General features: G+C 40.7%; 2 protein-coding genes across 2 annotated transcripts in view; one reads left to right on the forward strand and one right to left on the reverse strand.

Annotated features, from left to right (window-relative positions):
* Positions 1 to 465: 465 nt before the first annotated feature.
* On the reverse strand, positions 466 to 7,134 carry ggt1b (gamma-glutamyltransferase 1b). The gene is made up of 13 exons (XM_085358224.1): positions 7,087 to 7,134; positions 6,185 to 6,359; positions 5,958 to 6,088; positions 5,743 to 5,832; positions 5,308 to 5,500; positions 5,059 to 5,219; positions 4,483 to 4,632; positions 3,207 to 3,343; positions 2,747 to 2,934; positions 2,525 to 2,652; positions 2,181 to 2,293; positions 1,972 to 2,085; positions 466 to 740 (listed from the first exon to the last, which is right to left on the reverse strand). The coding sequence occupies exons 2-13, from the start codon at positions 6,349 to 6,351 to the stop codon at positions 594 to 596; spliced, it is 1,719 nt and encodes a 572-aa protein (XP_085214350.1). The 5' UTR covers positions 6,352 to 6,359; positions 7,087 to 7,134; the 3' UTR covers positions 466 to 593.
* Positions 7,135 to 16,959: 9,825 nt separating this feature from the next.
* The window catches only part of lrrc75bb (leucine rich repeat containing 75Bb), a 40,641-nt gene continuing 34,484 nt past the window's right edge, over positions 16,960 to 23,116 (forward strand). Inside the window, exon 1 of the mRNA XM_085358225.1 lies at positions 16,960 to 17,259. Coding sequence (XP_085214351.1) covers positions 16,972 to 17,259 — 288 coding nt within the window. The 5' untranslated portion in view covers positions 16,960 to 16,971. The remainder of the gene's footprint in view (positions 17,260 to 23,116) is intronic.

The raw sequence follows: 23,116 nt of genomic DNA on the forward strand, positions 1-23,116 counted from the left end.
TAACTTTAGCTGAATGAAAGGTGAAGATGGACGGCAACAGCTGTAATGTTTTTATGAGGTCATTAAAAGCCGATGAACTTGGGATTCCTGGATGTTGTTATGTGCAGTGTTTGAAAATGTTTGATCCCGAGGTGTTGCAGTTTCTTATGACAGTAGCAGATCTCAGTTTTGTGGATGCCATGTGTCAAAACAATCGCAGGAAACTGCTTTACACATCTACTAATCTGTGCTTCACAAATAGATTGAATCATAGGCGCTCAGTGTCTGAACAGTTTTGTTTGTTTTTACTGTTATACCAAAAGATATCTTTTTTAAAAGATTTTATTCACTAGATTGATGTGATCATTAGAATGATGTGAAGTTAAGAAGGTTCAGCCAAGGCACTCAGTGTTAAAGTATAGCTTGTAATGGTTAAAGGCTTGTTCAGCTGGTACTAGTTGTTTTGTACAATCAGTACAAAACAACTGGTGCCCAAGACAAACGCCCATGTTGGCTGAATCTTTATCAACTTTCTAATCTTTGAGGTTGTCCCACTGGTGTCAAGGTTCACAAAACTACAGTATCTCTCCATAATCATAGGTGTGTTTATAACTTCAGTATCCTGCTGCATACCCCCCCTTGCGTGGATCGGACTGAGCATACACCTTGTCATCATGACACAGTACTGCCTGCACCACGGCTCCCGTCGATGTGAGGAGTTCTGTCTCATGGTTCTTCCTTGCCAAACCATCCAGGACATCCTGGAAACCAAAGCATGAGTGAAGACAGACTCTAAGCACAAAAACATGACTGACTAGGCGTGCCATGTAAACATGTGGGGAGGGGTTGTCTGTTCAGTGTTTGTCCATTAACACTGCTGTTTTTGCATGAGAGTAGAGAGGATTATTTTAATACTTTTTGCATTGCACAGTACTTGTAAACTGTACTTGTAAAGAGCACTTTTAATAAGAGAACTGGAGTGCTGGTCAGCAATCACCCCACATGTAATGGTGCAACCAAGTTAACTATGTAAGAATAAGAATATAAAACATGAACGATCTTTGGACCAGGAAGTCAGTGTCTCCTGTTAGAAAAAACAGATGCAGAATTTAAAGGGGGTGGAAGTTTGAAATGAACCAAGCATAAAACTCTATTACTGAAACATTTTTTTCTTTTCAGGTATGGAAATTCATAATTGTAAACTGGTGCCAATAAAAAAAAAGTGTGCTACATTTTTTTTTTTTTTTTTTTTTGCTTTTTAGTCAAACTGAATTAGAAAATTCAGAACAGCAATACTTATATTTTTGCATTAAAATATCGTTATGATTGGTGGATTAACTGTAACAGAAACAGAGAAATTTTGTAATTACCAATACTGCTAATTCAGAGTAGCTGTGGTAGTAAATTTACACCAGAAAAACATAAATTTGTCAAGCATTGTATTTGTGATGTACAAATATATCACCTAAAACTGTTCTTGTTTTCAGTTTTCTCTTTCTCTCTCCCTTCTTCTCCTCTCTGTGTAACCTGATTACAGAAGTATGGCTCTAGAATCATGAAATCATCTGTAATTGTTTCTGCTTGCAGTCCAGTTTTCAGCTCCACCACATCCCCAGATTATAAACTCAGTAAATATCAGCTTTGTTCCAGCCTTTTATAATTGTTCTAGTCTGCTCCAGCCTAGCCTCTAAACTTCTCACCATGAATTAACACACATGTTATGAACACTCAGAGAGTCCTGGTCTGGTGTCTTGTTCAATTTTGTGAACAGAGGTGAAATGCCACAAATTAGACCATTAGCATAACCCTAGTACAACCATTTCCTCCCTTATTGTTACGCTGTTTTTACCCATGAAGCTAAAGATGAAACAGTGTTCCCAGTTCTAGTCATGACTTTGGTTTATACAGTGTTTCTTAGGGTTGTGAATAAAACATAGTTTCCCTGCACACCACACCACCGCCCAGTTGTTGTTTACTGCTTGTGACACTCACTTTGTCAAAGCCAGGCTCCGCTACAGTGATGTTAGGACTCAGCTGGTTGTGGACCCTTGGATCTAACACAGCTTCTTTCAGATCATAGTTGAAGAACAGGGTGTTTAGAATCACCTAATAAGTATTAAATAGAAACCAAGTTATTAATTAGTTTCTACATTTAACGAGTAGAAATGAGTGTTTTACATAGGTATCGGTACGCATTTTACCTGAGCAACAGAGGTGGTGATTTTTGTTCCTCCTGAACCTCCGACCACCATCTTCACTTTGTTGCTTTTGTCAAAAAGGATTGTTGGACACATTGAAGACATTGGCCGTTTCCCTTTTTAAAATGATATGTTGATAATAATTACTTTCTGAATGTCTGAGTCAGAGCAGATTCATGTGCATGCACACAAGATATTATTCAGTAACCGTCAATAACCAGGCTGACATCTGCATGACTTTTAATCACTCTGTCATTAAAAAGCTCATCTGTCTTGCAGAGTCGCTGGTTTTAAGGCCCTCTTATGTGTGTTCTCAGTCTGTACGAGCGTGGTGGCCATAACCTTACCTGGCCTGATGAAGTTGTTCGGTGAAGGAGGCACACCGAAGCTGTTTGTGATATCAGGCGAGCTGAAGTCGTCCATCTCATTGTTGAGAATGATCCCTGTTGATGCTGACATAACTTTGGAGCCCAAACTGCAAAAAACAAACCCAATAACCAGTAAGAAATCACATAAGTTGTACACACATGAGTGATTAACTTCATGAAGTGTCAGTTAGGAAGTCGTACTATAGGTTGATAGTGCTGGTGGCAGCCACAGCACTTCCATCTTCAGCTACCACCGAGAGGTGCGAGGTCCCGTAGTTTTCAGGCAGATAAAACTCTGGCTCGTAGTAGTTCATGTGATGTGTGGTTTCATCGGTAATCTTTTCACGGAGGGCATCGGCATACAATTGTGAAGTCATATTCTGGATGAGCTTTGGGGGAGAAATATTATAATTATACACATGCAAAACCTAAAAAGGTTTCCTATTATTCTGTCCTCAGGTTTTAAAGATTCTAGCCTAATCAGAATATGCAGGGTAATTTTGTTTTTCTCTTTTCAAACAGTGTCGAACAATGACTCTCATGGAGGACTAACATCAAATTTGGATTAATTTCAATTGTTTTTTTAAAATTTGTTTGATTTGTTTCATTATAGAAGTGATGTCAAAAACTCCTTTAATAATTGTATAATCTATAACCTTACACCTGTGATGTTGAGAAACTTCCGATCTCCGAGCATGGTTCTCTTTGCGTAAGCGAAACGATAGGCCTCCACCATGCGGTGGTAGGTTAGGATCTTTTTCTCAGTGCTTGCCACGCTATCTGAGGTGAAGTTGTAGCCTGCAGAAAATACAACAATAAGTACCATTTCATTTAAAGCACAGCCTTACCCACAAATGGTTGTTCAGGTAGGAAATGAGACACAAAATGCAGGCTGTTCCTGTGCTTTTCATTTAGTCTAAAAGGGAGCTGCAATCAGACCAGAGCTGACAGCCACATGAGGAAACAGGGAGATGGCTGAGAGAGCCAGAGTCTGGGTCTGATGGGTTTCAGCTGACAGCGGCAGGAGTCACAGTAAATCAGCCGGATGGAAGTTTTTGGACAGTGAAATGTGTGTGTGTGTGTGTGTGTGTGTGTGTGTGTGTGTGTGTGTGTGTGTGTGTGTGTGTGTGTGTGTGTGTGTGTGTGTGTGTGTGTGTGTGAAGCCTCCACCATTCAACTCTGTCCAATTAGAGATGAAATAGTGAGATTAATGTGAGTGTGTGGGAGGCAGGGCGGAAATAGTGAGGAAAGGAAAGGAAAGGAAAGGAAAGGAAAGGAAAGGAAAGGAAAGGAAAGGAAAGGAAAGGAAAGGAAAGGAAAGGAAAGGAAAGGAAAGGAAAGGAAAGATTAATATCTTTAAAGGAAGATTTGGGATCTAATCGTTAGAAGAAGAGACTGTCTCTGACCTAAAAAGTTACTGAAGCAGGGAGACAGTGTCCTCCCAGGCAAATATTTTAGATAGTATAGCATTCCCCAACCAACAAGGTCAAGGTCAACTTTATTTATATATCACATTGCCAACAGTCCATGCTGCACAAAGTGGAGCATGGAAATAGCATCACAGATGTAAAACAGACAATTATCTTTGGATCTTCACTACTTCAATAAAATTAAAGCTCTTTTAATCCAAATGGGCCCCACACTTTCAACCTGGAGCACTAATTTAATTTTGGCATAGTTATCCCATATCTATATGATAGTTCACTGAAAATCATCCCAAAGGTAGATCTGTGCTTTATCCCATCATTCCAGCTGCTCTTAGGTAGCAATAAGTCAAAGGTGCTTTTTATTGAAGTGAGACTGAAGAGATTTAGTGCACAGTAGATCAGCTTGTTGAGTCTTTTCTGAAAGACTGACTGGTAGTGTGAAGGCAGCTCACATAAAAGCTTATTCTCTCCCACTCGGGATGTTTTTTTGGACAAAGCATCAAGGCTTACCATTCAAGATGTTTAATATCAGCGAGAGCACAGGGCCGCTAGCGGGGGCATTGGGAACAACCATGGTGTACTCCCCCACGTTCACCCTTAGAGGGTTCTCATCCAAGACAGGCGTATAATCCTGCAGATCCTCCATTGTGATGATGCCGCCTAAACAGATTGACATACACTGTGAACGCACACTTGGACAGAACTGCTGCGTTGCACAAATCCTCTTTATCGTGAAAATTAGATGTGCATAGAGGTGTATGTAGCTATTTAAAGACTAAATATAAAGACTTTTTATGGAAACTGCGTATATGGGGTTTTCTAGGTACAGAAACATGATTTTAATTGCAGAAACTGCTGTTCTCATAAGTCTAACCCTTTGACTGTAAATCTCAAAACTGGGAAGATAGCTGCGACTATCAGCACAGGAGAACTGAACGTTTGCTGCCAGACTCAAATCAGTTCAGTCCTGATGTTAAGTGCTGGTGAATTTCTATATATGTGACTCCAACTCATCTGTTTTCCCGTTCAATTAAAATGTCTGCTTATTAGTGTTAAAAACTATACTTTGTAAAATAAAAATAGTACCTGCTGCCTGGATATCTGCCACAAGCTTCTGAGCCAATTCTCCCTTGTAAAAAGCATCAGGACCCTCTTCGGCTATTTTTCTATAGGTTTCCGCGAGCTTGGTAAATTTAACGGTTTCATTTTCTTTTAGGACGTCGCTTTTCTCCCCGCAAAAAACTTGACTGAAAGAAGAGAAGATGATTTACAATGGATTTAGTCACTGTCTAAATAATGTCACAGTTTTTATAGGGATAGTTCCCTTCTTCTCACCACAAGGTTGGGTCCTGCATGATGGTTTGCTTATTACTAGACAAAGCTGAGGCAAGTGCCTTTCCCAAAGGAAATCCTTTCTCTGCAAGTTCAATGCTTGGCATAAACAAGTCTTTCCAAGGCAGTTTTCCATGTCGCTGGTGTGCCATCTGGTAACCTCGAATCTCCCCTGGCACAGCAATTGCCAACCCTCCTAATAACAATGAGGATCAGGCACAAGGAAGTCTTAAAGATTTTATTTTGGTGCACTGAAGTTCTTTAGAGGTTTTTTAAAATAATTTTTAATCTAAATGATTGTTTAATTATTTATTTCACAAGCAAATCTTTAAGAAATTACACTCTCTGACACTGATCACCCTTTTCTCCATCACAATCACAAAGTCATCAGCTTCCCTCAGTTTGTTGCCATGTCAGATAGTGCTGGTTAAACATTACCTTTCTGGGATAGATCTGTACTGTTCCCAAACATGTTTTCTGTTGCGTTGCGTGGTGCCGTCTCCCTGGCATCAATGGTCTCAACTCTCCCTGTGCAGGTCAGGAAAAGCATTTAGGGGCCCAATGAAGTGGAAGCTTTATGGGTTTGTTGTGTTAGTGGGAAAGTATAAGAACAGAGTATTTGAAGTAAAATGCATTTAAGACGGCAGGTGTACCAGTCTTTGCATTATAGATGGTGAAGAAAAGTCCTCCTCCGATACCCATACTATGAGCATTCATCAGTCCAACACACAAAAAAGCAGCTATAGCAGCATCTACTGCAGAGCCCCCTCTCTTCAGCATGTCCCTGAGGTTTGAAATAAAAAGGAGACAAAGTGGGAAGGGAAGGTGCTGGAAGTTTTACAGTTAAGATCCTCCGAAGTATCTTGTGGACAGATCTTACCTGCCGATCTCTGAACATGGTCCAGCGTCTGCTGCCACAGCTGCCTTAGAGTACCCCCTCTCACTTTTTGTCTCCCTTCTCCCCACACCAAAGTAGACGCCCACAAAAGTAGCAGCTGCTGCCAGCAGCAGTATTGTCAGTGCCACAATTATTGTCTTCTTTTTCATTTTTATACCTCAAACACAACAAATAATTTCTTTAATACCTCAGAAGACTTGGCTTGTATTTTAAAAGTTGCAATGTTGAGCTAAAACAAAGCAGCAGGAACATGCAAAACACTGAGATTATACATCCTCTGACAGACATACAATACATGTTTAAATACTTTGTGCAATGTGAAACCAAACACGACTGCTCGCACCTGTACCAGCTACATAAAGAGGTTGTAGATGAAATTAATTCAGCAGAGAGAAAACTAAAAATATATATCATGTCCAGTGGCTTGGGTAAATAATTTAGAAATTTAGTCATCATTATACAGCTACGCTCATCATGTATTCCCATTTGATCCAGGTCAGCAATGCCAGTTTGAGGAAAAGATTTGTAGATTTGATAAGTCTGAGGCACAAGATTTCCAACGTTGTGTAATATTAACATAACCACAGTAAGAGCCCTAAGAGAATCCATTTCTAATACTTCCCTGAAAAAACGTCTTGGAAATTGTAGCCTGCAAAGCTTCACTACACGAATAAAACCAGAGAATGTGACGGGAAAGCAAATTAATAGCTGCGCAGCACATTTAATATTAGTGCACATCAGTATAAACTGACTAGTTATACAAAGCTGTCGTCTGTTTTCACACCTCACACACAAAATAACTTCAATAAACTGAAAACGGCCCCTTTCTTCAATTTAAATTGAACATTTTGCTTTCACAGATATGAATCAATGACCTCTCTTACTTCAGTTCCTCTCGGGGTCTCAGCAGCAGGCTGCACGCTGTGCCACGGTCTGCAGGAGTTGAACGGTAAAAGGCTCACTCAAGGTCTCGATGTGTGATTGTCACAGAGTAGTTAAACTTTAAACCATCCCACCATAAAACACCATACTTGTGTTTTTGATTGGGGTGAAAGATGCAGGCAGACGAAAGTATAGAAAATGAAAGAAAAAAAAAAACCTTAGACAGCTGCTTTCAAATAATTAGTTTTCTGTATTCAAGCAACTTTCTAATATCCACAGACAACTGCACAACCCTGGAGCTGAGAGTAAGAAATAATCGCCAGATGAAAGGCTCTTTATCTGTGGTAATACTTTATCTGTGAAAAAGATTAACCAGCAGTAGCCTCAGTTTGCTGATGGTTCACTTTAAATAAATGCCAAACGTTTTATAGTTAACACAGGACCTGTTTCCTTCTCTTAAGTAACGCAGCGCCTGCAGGAATGTCATTGAGTTTTTTTTCTTTCTATGACTTCACACAAAACCTAATATTTAGGTTTTTAAATAAAGTGCCTTCTCATCGGAAAAGTGAAGGTTTTCTCGGCTGCGAGGGAGAAGATCTGCCATGAGGCGAGGAAACAAACTCTCTGAACAAACTGCAGGAGAACCATGTGAACGAGTGCAAAGCTGACTGAGGAAGGTCAGTTACAGTTTTTTCTGATTGCTTACAGTTTTTTCTGATTGCTTACAGTTTTTTCTGATTGCTTAAGCACATTTTTTGTAACTATTGGCTAATTTTGCAAAACTCTTCACACAAATAAGAAAACCTGTCACCCAATAATCAAAACATTGTAGTTCTCTTGCAAAAGCAAACACAGCTAGATTAACTCTTCACACCTTCGTAAAAATGGTGTTTCCGTATCAAACAGTACACACAAGCCATCATCTACTAAGCACACAATGCGCCAACTGCACACTGATGGTATGAATACAAAACACATCTGGCTTTTGCTTCCTCTGTGCACAAGGTAGGCTATGTCAGTTTGAGCTACTTCTGTCATAGATCCATAAGCATAGAGGGATCCAAACTTCAAGTACTGGTGTTTATTCAAACACATCAAAACAAACACAAGTGTTTATTTCCAAGTATAGGATTATTTGCAATCGCCATAATGACTATATGGGTTACTTGGTCTGCAGTGAACATGCTTCCTCTGCCCCGAGCATCTGGTCATCTAGCAATTCTGTAAAGTAACAATTTCAGTATTTTTACATCAATGGTATTGGTGTGTTTCTCATTGGCATATGGCAGTGCTACAAATCTTTGTGCGGAGTGACTGTACTCACCGATTCTCATTTCAAGATGTCCTTATGGTGCTTGCTACAGTGTAGCGGCTCGAGTTAGGCTGGACCCGTTGGCCAGCTACCCTCAGGGTCATTCCACGGTTGATTACATGGTCCACTATTGTAGCTCTGATGTCATCAGCAATTCTATTTCTTACTCTTCCTACCCTTCCTCTCCCCCCTCCTCATCTTCCTCTCCCCCCTCCTCGTCTTCCTCTTGCTCCTCCTTGTCCTTGTTGTCCTCTTCATCCTACTTCTTCACCTCCACGTCCTCTTCCTCGGCCTCCTCTACTTCTCACTCTTTCTGCTCCCTCCATTGTACTCCGCACACACAGCTTACCTGTATTATAGTGCTTAGGCTGATTGCAAAGTGAACTAATTATCTAAAAAAGTTTTCACATGTGAAAGTGTGCCAGACAGTTGGCAAATTAGTGTTAATGATAGCCATACATGTGTATACTTTTGCTAGGAGTGTGTTGGAAATTTGGTAATTGAGTGTTGTGCAGTGAATTGTGCCTACAGTTTTGCAAAGTGTGTGTTACAAAATTGCAAACTGAGTGCAAAGCAGTTTTTGTGCTTTTAGTTTTGCAAACTCAGTGAGTGGTTTTGCTATAAGTCTGAATAGTTTTGGAGATTGTGCTACAGGAATCACAGTTAGGGTTTAAGCATTCAGAAAAAACTGTAAGCACATTTTTTGTAACTATTGGCTAATTTTGTAAAACTCTTCACACAAATAAGAAAACCTGTCACCCAATAATCAAAACATTGTAGTTCTCTTGCAAAAGCAAACACAGCTAGATTAACTCTTCACACCTTCGTAAAAATGGTGTTTCCGTATCAAACAGTACACACAAGCCATCATCTACTAAGCACACAATGCGCCAACTGCACACTGATGGTATGAATACAAAACACATCTGGCTTTTGCTTTCTCTGTGCACAAGGTAGGCTATGTCAGTTTGAGCTCATACTTCTGTCATAGATCCATAAGCATAGAGGGATCCAAACTTCAAGTACATCAAAACAAACACAAGTGTTTATTTCCAAGTATAGGATTATTTGCAATCGCCATAATGACTCTATGGGTTACTTGGTCTGCAGTGAACATGCTTCCTCTGCCCCGAGCATCTGGTCATCTAGCAATTCTGTAAAGTAACAATTTCAGTATTTTTACATCAATGGTATTGGTGTGTTTCTCATTGGCATATGGCAGTGCTACAAATCTTTGTGCGAAGTGACTGTACTAACCGATTCTCATTTCAAAATGTCCTTATGGTACTTGCTACAGTGTAGCGGCTCGAGTTAGGCTGGACCCGTTGGCCAGCTACCCTCAGGGTCATTCCACGGTTGATTACATGGTTCACTATTGTAGCTCTGATGTCATCAGCAATTCTATTTCTTACTCTTCCTACCCTTCCTCTCCCCCCTCCTCATCCTCCTCTCCCTCCTCCTCGTCTTCCTCTTGCTCCTCCTTGTCCTTGTCGTCCTCTTCATCCTACTTCTTCACCTCCACGTCCTCTTCCTCGGCCTCCTCTACTTCTCACTCTTTCTGCTCCCTCCATTGTACTCCGCACACACAGCTTACCTGTATTATAGTGCTTAGGCTGATTGCAAAGTGAACTAATTATCTAAAAAAGTTTTCACATGTGAAAGTGTGCCAGACAGTTGGCAAGTTAGTGTTAATGATAGCCATACATGTGTATACTTTTGCTAGGAGTGTGTTGGAAATTTGGTAATTGAGTGTTGTGCAGTGAATTGTGCCTACAGTTTTGCAAAGTGTGTGTTACAAAATTGCAAACTGAGTGCAAAGCAGTTTTTGTGCTTTTAGTTTTGCAAACTCAGTGAGTGGTTTTGCTATAAGTCTGAATAGTTTTAGAGATTGTGCTACAGGAATCACAGTTAGGGTTTAAGCATTCAGAAAAAACTGTAAGTAAGCATTCAGGCCGAAAGCAGCAGGGACACGATGGATTACCTTCTTATGTAAGAAAAATTGTGTATGTTTCTGTTCTGTGTCCTGTGTACTGTTTGTTTGTATATGTGTGTTTTTGGCTGCTGTTACAACCAAATTTCCCTTTGTGGGACAATTAAAGGATTATTCTATTCTATTCTATTCTATTCTTATTTTTGACTGATTTGAACCTCAAAACTTGAATGAATCCAGGAACATCTTTACTTTAGCAAAGACACTTCTAATAACTGAATTAAAATATGGTGCACCTGGTGTTGAATTATGCTAAACTATGGATTTTACATTCAAATACGTCCTTGTTTAAAAACCAAGGATTTTTTGTTAGAAAAACTACCCACATACATGGGTTTTTGCAGTTTTTATGTGAGCAATAAACTGCATGATTGCCAGGTGTAGCTAAAAAGATAGGATTTTTAATTTATGATAAAATGACAAACTCATATATGCAAATTGATATATTTTTTATATATGTATTTATATTTCGGATGTCTATTTAGTATATTTGTGTGGATTTCTTAAATAAGCACTCCCGTTTTTTGTTTTTTGCTTTTTTAATTGAATTTTCTGGTAATTATTTAATGGTTCGGGCTTCACTGGGTTAAATTCTGTGTAAGCTTTCAGTGTAGCTCATCACAGAAAACACACACAGGTGGAAATGAGTGATGTAGCAGCTCCAACCTATTATAGAATAGAATCAAACAGAATGTGCTTTTTACTGATAAGAGGCTGATTCGTTTAAACTGCTGAATTTGATTAATCTGAATCTTTCCCCAGAGAGCAGGGCAAAGAATCAGTGATGTCCGGGTGGGTGTGATCCATTATTATACACCTGGCTTTCCACTGGAGTCAGGGTGTCGCGCTGACCACCACCTGCCCTCACCAGCTATGCAGCTGGCGAACCACACCACGCAGCAGAGGGTCCGAAGGCTCTCTGCTGTTGAATGATAGAAGCTGCTCAGCAGGTAGCAAGGGAGGTGAACGTGTCTTAGCTTCCTCAGGAAGCAAACGCCTCAGCTGGGCCTTCCCCACCTGACAGGAGATCCGTGGTTCAAATGAGGTCAACCTAAATGTGAACACCAAGGTAACTAAAACTATCTACCTGCTCTACTTCTTGAAGTCCACAATCATTTCCTTGGTTTTTGTAGTGTTTAAATCCAAATGATTGTGATAGCAATAACCTGTGAGAGGCCTGACCTGCTCCCTGTAGGTGGTTTTGTTATTATGTAGAGTTGTTCACCTCAACTAAAATAATGTTTCATTCCATCCTAATGCTGGGGTTTGTTTTTAAGGATATCAGAGGCCAGATTGAGATGGTTTGCAGGATGGCTCTGGTCATTTAGCTGTATTTTCCCTATGTGTGTTTTAAATTCTGGATCCCTTGTCCCATGTGGCCGGTGCACATGGGACAAGGTGCAGGTCCCGTCCCATCCCAGTGACGAACTATTTCGACTTCTGCAATCAGGCAGAAGTTTCCACACTATCAGGGCAAAAACAGAGAGACTCAAGAGGAGCTCCCACTCCCACTTCCCTCATAACATCACCCAAAGTGACGGAAACAGGACATTATATCATATTCTTGTCACGTCCCAGAACTTTTACTGTCATGTTTCATATCATATCTGATTTATTATTACATCACACACTGATTCACTGATCATACTGCTTCACTACTATTTATATTACTCTAGTTACTCTGTTTAATTATCCTGTTAAAATACTCTGCTTACATTACTCTGGTCACTTTGTTTTCTCTGCTTTCATTGCTCTGTCAATACATTGTTGTGCTAATATGGCACAAAGCACTTTAACATTAAGTTCGCACATTGTACTTTTTTCAGATTTAAATTTAAAATTTCCAGATTTAATTTAAATTTAAATGTACTTGTTTTTAATATAATGTCTTGCACAGTCAAAGGAGCAGTTCAGGACACATTTGACTGTGTGTTGTACTTGTATCACTATGCATGTGACGAATAACGAATCTTGAATCTGTGGAGCCGCAGCTATCAAAGCACTCAAAAATCCAATTTAGGCATTTAAGGAACACAGACCTTTGACCTTTGAATTGCCAAACAAAACAATTATAGTCTTCTTCTTCTTTACTAATTTGTCCCCATCACTTTGCTCCTGCTGTGACATCACCAACAGACAGCATTGATGTTTTCATAGCTGTAACCCTCAGGCTGTACTAAATATTCAGAGTTAGGTGCATTGCTCCATGTCAGACGAAAGAGAACAGCAGGAAAATGGTGCCTTCATAATGCAACAAAACACAGAAGAGATGGGATATTGTTCTTTCCTTTTCACAAGAACAATGAAGCTGTAGATTTCTCCTCAGGCTCCACCCAACTGACAGCCATCCGCCAGACAGATTTTTTTTAAAGTTTGGTTTAATGGCGTCTTTAATAAAAGATGTTATTGCAGAACTGTGGGTGAGTCAGATTACTCTAAAATACAAATTGCACTCCAAGTTTTCTAGTTTGGTTCCACCAGACTGGTTGTGGAGTTTCTGTTATGGACTTTGCATTGTTCAACCTGTGGCCTGCATGGGTTTTATTAGCATGATTAAAGTTCAAGGAGTAATTTCAATATACAGTGGAACATAATCAGAATCAATCTGAATCTAACCACGTAATCAGGGATTAATCAAGCAGTTCTTGTCAATCTAAATGTCATTATTTTTTTTGATTGTGTAACTTAGATGACATTTTATTAGTTATTACCCAGCCCTGTGAGGATGAAGACTAGATATGGAGTCTTCATTCATATAGTGTGTAATTTTTATCTAAAGGCAGCTATGTCTGTGTCATGGTCAGTTTTGAGTTTGTCGGAGGTTTGGGGATTTTTTTTTTTACATTCTTTTTTGGGGATTTTTAAATTATTGTGGAGTTTAGTTCTGCCTGAGAGTCTTACATCTGGGTCCTTTTCTGTCTTGCCTCACACACCATTTTATGACAGTCTGGCATACAAAAGCATATAAGGAGCTCATGGCAAAGCCTGACCCCAAACCATCTATGTGGTGGTGGTGCAACACAGGTTGGTAAATCAGTTCCTATGTTGCATGCAGGTATGTTGAACCACTGAGACACGTCAGCTAAGAAGCATGAGTGTGGCTGGGAAGGTAAAGGAATGCCTCACTCCACCGCCATAAAGAGCAGTGAGCAAAGTGAGCCACAGGTGTTCTCGCAGCACGCTAATGATTCTCCTTGAATTTAAATGTTAGCCCACGTCTCATAAACCACACGGTGACTGTGGTGTCCCTCAAGCAGAACAGAGAGAATGAGGAATCCAGGAGATGGAGCTGCAGATCATTAAAGATTTTTTTCCGTACACCTGCTGCTCCTGGAGTAGGCCTCCGCCTGTGAGCGCCGACACATCCTGCAGCACAGCATCCCAAAGGCTCTGCATCAGTTTGGAGACACAAGGGCAGATGAAAGGTGAAATCCACAGTAAACAAAGAGTTCGATTTCGTTCTAAAAGTCCACTTGCGTCTCTCTTCAAGGATCTGTATAAGATTAGTATGACTCTTCAGTACTGCTACAGTAAGTCAGAAATTATAAGCTTTCTCATTATCCACTTCAGTTTTAGAAAAAAGGCCTAGATTAATAAACTAATTTCTGTGTTGTTGTTAATCTTGTGTTTAGAGAAAGTGGCTGTTACCTGCTGCCATAGGCCATAATGATGGTGTCAAGGCAGAATTAAATGCAAGATGAAGGGGGGACAACCCCTCTAAATTAGATGCTTGACAGGGGTTATACTAGGTTTCCATACAAGGAAAGAAAACATGTATGTAGGTTCTCAGTCATCCAGGTCATGGTAATCTAAGGAGCTGACGTTCCCTGACATTGTTCCCTGACATTCAAACACAGCTGTTCAAACTACATGTCAGTGAAAAAGGATTTTTTTTACCTCTAGCCTCACTCAGCCTCACAGGTGGGTTCTCCAGTTCCACTTTCACAACTGCACCTAAATACTTTTGAGGTGGAGGGTTGTTAAACAACGTTAAAGGAAAGTTAAAGTTAAAGGAACGAGATTTAAGGGCCCACCAGCAATCTGGCAGTACTCGTCACCAGTGCATGACAGAGGGCACATCCAAAGGTCTCCGCGGTCCATTTTTGTAGTGACGGCCCATGAACTGTTCAAACAAGGATTCGCTGTTGGGACATGGAACTTCTTTGAGGCGATCTTTGTAAAGGGTGCACTGGGTGGTGTGGGAGGAGCCCTAAAGAGGAAGGCTGACAGTCTGGTCAGCAAAGGGACAGACATTCCTGATGCTACAGAACTGTTTGCTGCGTTACAAAAGACAGAAATGGTAATCAGGTTGTTTTTTGCCAATGATGATGCAGTAGAGAAAGCAGTTCAGGAGATGCCCAAAGATGTGCCATCAATTCAATCCACAATGAGGATACATCAGGCAGTGACCATTGCCCAGGCAAAACTGACATGCAGGGATGTCGGGTGCCTGTGCACACTAAATTCTGATCTGTGAGTGCTTTAATGCAAAGCATTTCACACTCAATCATTAACAGATAGCACCCAAAGCCACAGATATTCTGTGGCAAAGTCCTGAAGTTGTTGGCGAATGGTGTGTGGTAAAGTAGTGGTGACCTCCAACCAGGTGTCATCACAGATACACATGTTGAGGTGCATGAACAAAACTGGGGTCATCCCACCACTGAAGCCAGTCACAGCCTGCTATATGGAAATTGAAAAAGAGGCTCAAACTAGAGAGGGACTCTTAGAAAAGGTTACATAAGTTTGTTTTCACACACACTCACACACACACTGACATGCACACATTCTCAGGACATGTTCAATCCTGTTACTTTGCTTTGTTTCTGCAATTATGTCGCTTAATAAATACGATGAACTTGAGGTTTGTGTCAACTTGAACTGATAAATGTACCTTTGGATCTTTAAAAAACACAGTTTCTGTGTGTACATAAGGATTTTTGGTCACAAATATCAGTTATTTGACTTTCTTGACTTTTCTTGGAAAGTCAGTGGAATTCATCCATGCTTTAAACATGTTTTTTGAGTTTTGATAACAGGACTGAAAAAAATGCAAGCATCTTTGGCTTACAAGGCTTGTTAAACTTGTTAACATAACAGCATTACACAGTTGCTGCAGATTTATCAGCTCCACGTCCATGATGTGAGTCTCCTGTTCCAACACATCCCAAAGGTGCTCTATTGGACTGAAATCGTGTGACTGTGGAGGACATTTGAGAGGACATTTGAGAAACCAATCTCAGATAATCCAAGATTTGTGATGTGGTGCATCACCCCGCTGAAAGCACCCATCAGAAGATGGGTACACTGTGGTCATAAAGAGACATGGTCAGCAGCAATACTCAGGCAGACTGTGGCATTTAAACGATGCTCAGTTGGTTCTAAGGGACCTAAAAAAATGCCAAGAAAATATCCTCACACTGTTACACCACCAGCAGCCTAAACTGCTGGCACTAGCCCAGATAGATCCATGCTTCTTTTTTTTCAAAGTCTGATTCCTACCATTGTAATGTCACGGTGGAAATCAATGCCCATCAGACCAGGCAACATTTTTCCAATCTCCTGTTGTCCAATTTTGGTGAACCTGTGCAGATTATGACATTTATTTTACTGTTTTTAGCTTATAGAAGTGCTGATCAGTGTGGTCTTCTGCTGTTTTAGCTCATCTGCTACAAGATCCAGTGTGCATTTAGAGATGCACTTCTGCGTACCTTTGTCATAATGAGTATGTATTTGACCGACTGTTGCTTTCCTATCAGCTCAAAGCAGTGTGACAATTTTCCTCTGACCTCTGACATCAGCAAGGCATTTTCACCCACAAAACGGCTGATCACTGGATATATTGTTTTTCAGACCATTCTCTGTAAACCCTATTGATGACTGAGTGGGAAAATCCCAGTATGACAGTCTGACTGACACCAACAGCCATGACACGTTCAGTCAAGTCACGTAGGTCACATTTCTGGCCCACTCTGATGCTCACTTTGAACATTAACAGGTCGTGATTGTATATTTAAGTTGAACATGTGTACCTAACAAAGTGGCCAGTGAGTGTAAATACCACTGAAGGCAGGTGACCCATACAGACGCTCCAAATCTCAATAAACAGACGCATCAAAGCATCATGTTGTGATAACAAATTTCACCAAACTGACAAAAACTCAAACTAAACATATTTTCTGGATGCTTTTATTTTTATTCACTTTATTCGCACCCAGTTTCAGATTGTAGTTCAGCTTTAGCCAACTCTAATAGCTATGCAAGAAAACTCAGCTGAGTGTTTTCCTGCACTCTCAAGCTGTGCAGCGAGTACCGATCTGATTGGCTGAGAAGAAACACCATCCCCGAGTAAAGCGAGGGATGCCAGAGTGCTTAGGCAGTGCATGGACAGATGCAGACTGAGAGAAGACGGCGGCGAAACCAGCCGCACATTTACGGTGGCGATGCTGTGCGGTTGGTTAGTAGCCTTCAAACTTTGAGGCACTATTTTATGCATCTCCTCACATTTCAAGTTAAGTGTGATGTTTTGGCTGCACGCTGAAAATTCGCTCTCCGCACCAACAGTGACACATCCTCCCAGGAGTGATGGGCTCTAAGTTGACCAGACAGAGAAGTCTCGATTTTGATAGCAAATTGTCAAAAAGGAGACGCCAGAGGAATGATATTCCTGGAGAGAGCGAGAGGAGTGGCGGCAGGAGCGGAGACTTCTTGTTTACCTCCCTGATGCTCAAGTCCGACAAGCTTCCAGGGATGCTGCGGAAAACCAACCACAGCCCATATGTCAGGCGGGTGGCTTGGGTCCGGGAAATCCAGAGGCTTCTCCGAGAGCAGAAGATGGAGCAAGCGGCCGAAGTGCTGAAAGTGCTGAGAAAGGCAAGAGACCGAGCTTATTTTAATCATGCATGCGCTTACTGTGGAAGCTTGGGGGAGGGGGGACTACTTTATTCCTAGTGTACCTGAAACTTTGTGACTAAAGAATGGAAGGTGGTTTTTAAACAACTGGCCTTCTTAAATCGCTAGGAAGCTGGTTTTGCGTGAAACTGTGTGCTTAATGTTTGAACCATCCACAAGTGCATTTGTAAAATTCTGTAGTTCAGTTTTTGCATGTCTGCTAAAACCTGGTCACGTCTAACAGAACATTCACTAAAAGCAGAAGTTCAGCATAATGATCACACCCCAGCTAGTAATAGCCTTTGGCCATCAGCGTTTCTGATTTCTAAAATCCTGTGCAACTTCTCCTCAAATGAAGGCATGCTGAATAGTTCCATAAAGTCTGTTTCTTTGGTTACATTCTGGTCCAATCAAACATTATTATACTATGAATAATGATTTTATTTTGTTGTTGTTGTACGGCATTTCTTAACACATTGTTGCAGAGCTCTTCACAATTACAAAAAAACACATTAAAGATAAGTATACACAATCCATCATGCAAACACACAGGCACACACAATCTTTTGATTGTGTTTTTTCATAAAGGCATAGTTCTGTGCATCCATTCGGTTTGAGTTATATCACAAAAATACTGGATGAAAGATTAGAGAAACATATGAAACCACAGAAATTAGTTCTCAGTAGTTATTTAAAACACACCCACTTATTCAGCTTACCTGATAAACTGAGGGGGCTGATGTACTACAACCTCAAAAGAGTTTACAATAAAGTCAAAAAGATTTCAAATTAGAGCTTGGGTCAGTATATAAAGACTGCTCAGATGACCGGAGCCTGGAGCCTGGCCATACAAGGCTATAAAGGCTTTATATGAAATTAGTAACACTTTTGAAATGAATTCACAAATTTCACTGGATGTCAGTGAAAGGGAAGCCAGGATAAGAAGGGTGGTGGCCATGTTTTTTGTGAGCAGCTGCAATTCTGGATGAGCTGATGATGGGCTAAGCGGGACTGAGGGACGCACATAAAATGTGAGAGATGAGAGAAAATTAAAGTGCGTACTAAAAGCTCTAAATTATGGGTGGGTCTAAATGATCTGTGTTTGATTTATGCATTGTTTTTTGGTTGAACGAAATAGGTTTGAATGAGCTTAGAAATGTGAGATTAAAAATTCAGATGCTGGTGAAATATTAAGATTCAGATGATGAAGATAGAGATGATAAACTCAGGCTCAATATTTTTATCAGCCTTTTATATTAACACTGAAAGTGTGAGTAGGCAGACTTAAGAACCTGGGGTGACTCTGTTTACCAGTCAAGTTTATAGAGTATACAAAGCCTGTATATAATGTAAATGAATGGCATGTCTGTTCACTGTTTTCATTGTTAAGAAGGCTTAAGAAGCAGTTTATCCAAAAGTCTTGGAGGTTATAATACACCATTGTTAAAAATAGCTCTAATCAGTCCCCGATCGAAACACCTTTCTTTCCCCAGCTTCATAGCTCTGAAATAATATACAGGTCTAGGGTAAGGGAAGCCTTTCTTCTCTCATCTGTTACACATTGCTGTGTGTTGCCATCTCTGGGTTAATCCTTGCTCTAGATTTATACAAACTAGAGAAATAAGAAAAAATAAATATTTTTCAAGCTTGAAGCCTGAGCTTCCTGCTGCCTTCTGTTAGCTGTGATCAAAGGGAACAGTTCTGAAGTTCAGACAAAAGCAGTTTTGATCAAGAGGGCCTCCTGTCATGAAAAGTCCCTGCCCATCTGTAGGGTGCTGTAGAATAAATTATACAGATGTGTGCAGATTAAAGCAGGAAACAATGCCGATGGGAAGCTCTCAAAAGTCTGAATTAAAGACAGATTTATGGGTATCCTTCTGCTAAAACCAATAGCAGAGCACAAAATAGGATGAATTGTTAAGCTTCATACACTATTTGCATGAAGCAGGAGGGAAGTGACTCATACATATTCCTTTAAGACTTCAAAGTGTCTATGTTTATTAAAGCAGACCTACAGTCACTCATTTCTTTTTATTTTTTTAAAGGATTTTAAAGATCAACATGTAGATTTGTTGGTCGTGTGCAGGGGCTGCTTTCTCCATAGCTCGGCATTTAAACTGCTCACGAAGCACGAATAGTCTCTCCATCACTCAGTGAGGTGAAGCCAGAGCACTGCTACGTTGTTGGGGCTGAAGCCAAGTGTCTGACTAATAATACTTCAAGACTGGAGGGGAAAAAAAACTGCCAGTTGATCTCCTGTTGTTGTTCTCTAGCAGTAAAGCAGCTTTTCCTCTCAGGGACGGATGGTTTTGGAGATAATCACCTCGAAGTGATGGATGCTGGAACAAGTGTCTTTCACATCGAGGAAGTCGTTTCAAAGAGGAACGAATAACATCGGCCCCCACATGATATCTCTGTGGTAGATCTGCCTTCTGGGCCATTAAGTTAATTAGTTTGGGATCTTCTAGATATTTATTAGCAAACAAAGAATCAGCAAATACTGATATTAATTACCAATATGTAGCTATGGAGAAAACAGTAATTAAACTGCTCCACATTATTGTATGTGACCTTTTTAAAGATTAAGATTAGTTGTCAGAAGCACACTCATTTTATTAACTGGAAAAACATCCTAAATAACAGTGGGCTAGAAATGGATATAAAAAAAATACATGGAAATGCGGCATATAAAGCAAAAACATAATTTGTACAATTCTAACAAGCTTGAAAATCGATATTTGGTATGGCCACCTTTAATTTTTCAACACAGCTTAAACTCTCTTAGACAAGTTTTCTTGTCATTTGTTTAAGTTGTCTTCAGGAATAGTTCTCCAGGCTTCTTGAAGGATATTCAAAGCTCTTATTTGGATGTTGGCGGACTTTTGTTTCGCTCTCTGTCAAGATGATCCCACACTGCTTCAGTAATAATCAGACTCGGGGAAGCCAATCTATGACTGATAACATTCTGCTGTTTGTTCTTCATTGGCAGTGTGCTTCAGATCACTGCTGATAAATGCACCGGACGCTTTCCCAGTCGTATTGCATGAAGAGTCAAAATCTGACTCTAGTTTTCTACATTCAAAATTGATCAATTTTGACAAGATCTCTGACACCACTGGTTGAAATCCAGCCCCAAAATATGACAGAGCCTCCGCTGTGTTGCACAGATGGCTGTAGACACATCACTGTTGTACCTCAATGTAAACTGACGATGATTTAAACCAGAAATTTAACATTTGGATTCATCGTTTCATAAAACATCTTGCCACCAATTTTTAGTCCAGTTTTTGTAATTTTCATCCCGTTCTTTAAGAATGGCTTGTTGACAGCCAGCCTTCCACTAAAACAGTTTTGATGCGGGTTCAGTGAGCAGTAGATGGATCAGCTGAAGGGTCAGATGCATCTCTCGGGTCCTGTGTCTGATCTCTACAGGATTTTTCCTATTTCTTAATTAGATGACTTTCAGATCTTTTTTAGACCTGCCACTTCTTCTTTTGTTCACCACTTGTCCGGTTTCCTTTTTTAAGACACGCTACGTCAAGTTTTTGGCTCTTTGGGAATCACCTTGTTGGTCTAAAAAAGCTATTTTATGCCTGCTAACTGTGTTATCTTTGGCAATTTTTGGATATCCAAGTAAAGAAGTGGAGACGTGTGTTTTGCTGCTGGTAAGAAAATTTGGCTCTTTGCTAAGTTGTCTGTTATGCGTAGACACAATACCAGTTATTCAGTTGACTTAAAAGCCTTTTAATGATTGAATAAGTCAGAGGTTGGTGGTCAGTGGCTTAAAAGGAAAAAAAACTCTGAAATTGGTCAGTTGAAAGGACTGGACTGAAAATGAGTGAAAACGTAGTCAGTGTCCACTGTTAAAGTTTAAAATGTCCTGAGAAAGCTTGGAAAACTATTCCTCAAGACCACTTAAAAATTACAACAGCCTGGCTCCTTGGAATTAAAATACAAAAGAAAATCAACTTGCCTTAAGTTTGTTAATATGGTAATAACAGTATAGCTGGATTGCAGCCAAGATGCAACCCTCTTAATGGCAGCATTCTTGCTTATGTACATGCGAGGTAATGTTTTAATAGTCTAAATAAAAGCTTCACACTGAATCACGTTGGGGGGCTGCTTTGAATGGATTTTACAGTGTGACTGGTCCTAACGCTGATGAGTTAGCAGCTAACAGAGCTCTGATTAGAAAATCAATTATTTACATGTGTAGGCTATTTATTGCTAATCATTTTCAGTCAGCCAAATTAGATAGATAAGATAGATAACTCTTTATTGTCATTACACAGTCATACCTAGTACAGTAGTACAACGAAATTGGTGCCACGTCAGCACTTAATAAATAAAAGAATAAGTGAATGCTTATTGTACATTATTTTTATTGCACACCAAAAAAGTCAAGGGAGGTAGCCATTCAGGTCAGCTGTTAGCACTGATTAATATCTAACTGTTACTGTAACTGTTGTAAAAGCTGTCCTTGAGTGTGTTTGTTTGTGACCTCAGCAACCTAAATCTCCTGCCAGACGGCAGCAGCTTAAACACCCGGTGTCCTGGGTGTGTGAATCCCGTAGGATGCTGCGTGCCCTCTTGAGACAGCGAGTGCTGTACGGGTCCTTCAGGGAGGGAAGAGGATGTCCAATGATTTTTTGGGCCATGTTGATGACCCTCTGAAGTGCCTTTTTGTGTGCTGAAGAATTATACAGAGATGCAGTATCTCAGCACACTTTAACTTGAGCAACAGTAGAAGACGATCAGCAGCTCCCTCTTCAGGTCCATTTTTCTGAGGATTCTCACAAAAATGGAGACGCTGTTGGGCCTTCTTTACAACCGTCGAAGTGTTTGAGCTCCATTGGATGTCTGTGTCTATGTGCATACCCATTAACCTGAAACTGGACACCCTTTCTACACACTTCCCGTTGATGCTGAAGGGCTGCAGCAGGGACTTCCTCCTTCTGAAGTCGACTACCAGTTCTTTTGTCTTGGTGATATTGAGGTCCAAGTTATTGTCTACACACCAATCCGACAGCCTCTGAACCTCAGCTCTGTATGCTGTCTCGTCGCCCCCAGAGATGAGCTCCACCATCGTATCATCTGCGAACTTAATAACTGCGTTGACTGGGTGCTGATACAGTCATGTGTGTACAGAGTGCACTGTAGGGGACTTAGTACACAGACTTGTGGAGAGCCGGGGTTAAGGCTGAGGGCTGAGGAAAGAAGGGGACCCACTCTAACTCTCTGTACACGGTCTGACAGGAACTCTCTGATCCAGCAGCAGGTGGTAGAAGGAAATCTGATATCGAGCAGTTTAACTATTAGTCCGTCCAGGAGTTTCGTATTAAAAGCAGCAGCCTGGCATAACACCCCTGTTGTTCCAGGTGAGAGATGGCATTTTGGACAATGGCATCTTCAGTTGATCTGTTAGCTCTGTATGCAACCTGGAGCGTGTCGAGTGTGAGTGGCAGGCAGGACATGATGTGGCATCGGACCAGTTTCTCGAAAAACTTCAGTATAACAGGTGTTAGAGCAACTGGTCGGTAGTTGTTGAGGCTGCTAATGTTGGTACACTTTGGCAGTAGGACAATTGTGACCGACTTTAGGCATGGCAGGATGCAGGACTGGGACAGTGACGTGTTGAAGATCAAAGTGAAGACCCCAGCCAGCTGGTCTGCACATTCTTTTAGGACACTCCCACTCACCCTGTCTGGACCGGCGGCCTTCCTGGGGTTCACTGCCCTCAGTGTGCACCTCACCTCATATACCTGCACCATGAGGCTTGGGCTGCTGCTGTTGTCCGATGTTTGAGCTGCGGCTGCCTGTTGTCCCTTCACCGTGAAGC

The sequence above is a fragment of the Diplotaxodon limnothrissa genome, linkage group LG7, assembly GCF_057381915.1.
Source record: "Diplotaxodon limnothrissa isolate DT_005_m linkage group LG7, D_limnothrissa_male_GT1.1, whole genome shotgun sequence".
Taxonomy (NCBI): Eukaryota; Metazoa; Chordata; class Actinopteri; order Cichliformes; family Cichlidae; genus Diplotaxodon; species Diplotaxodon limnothrissa.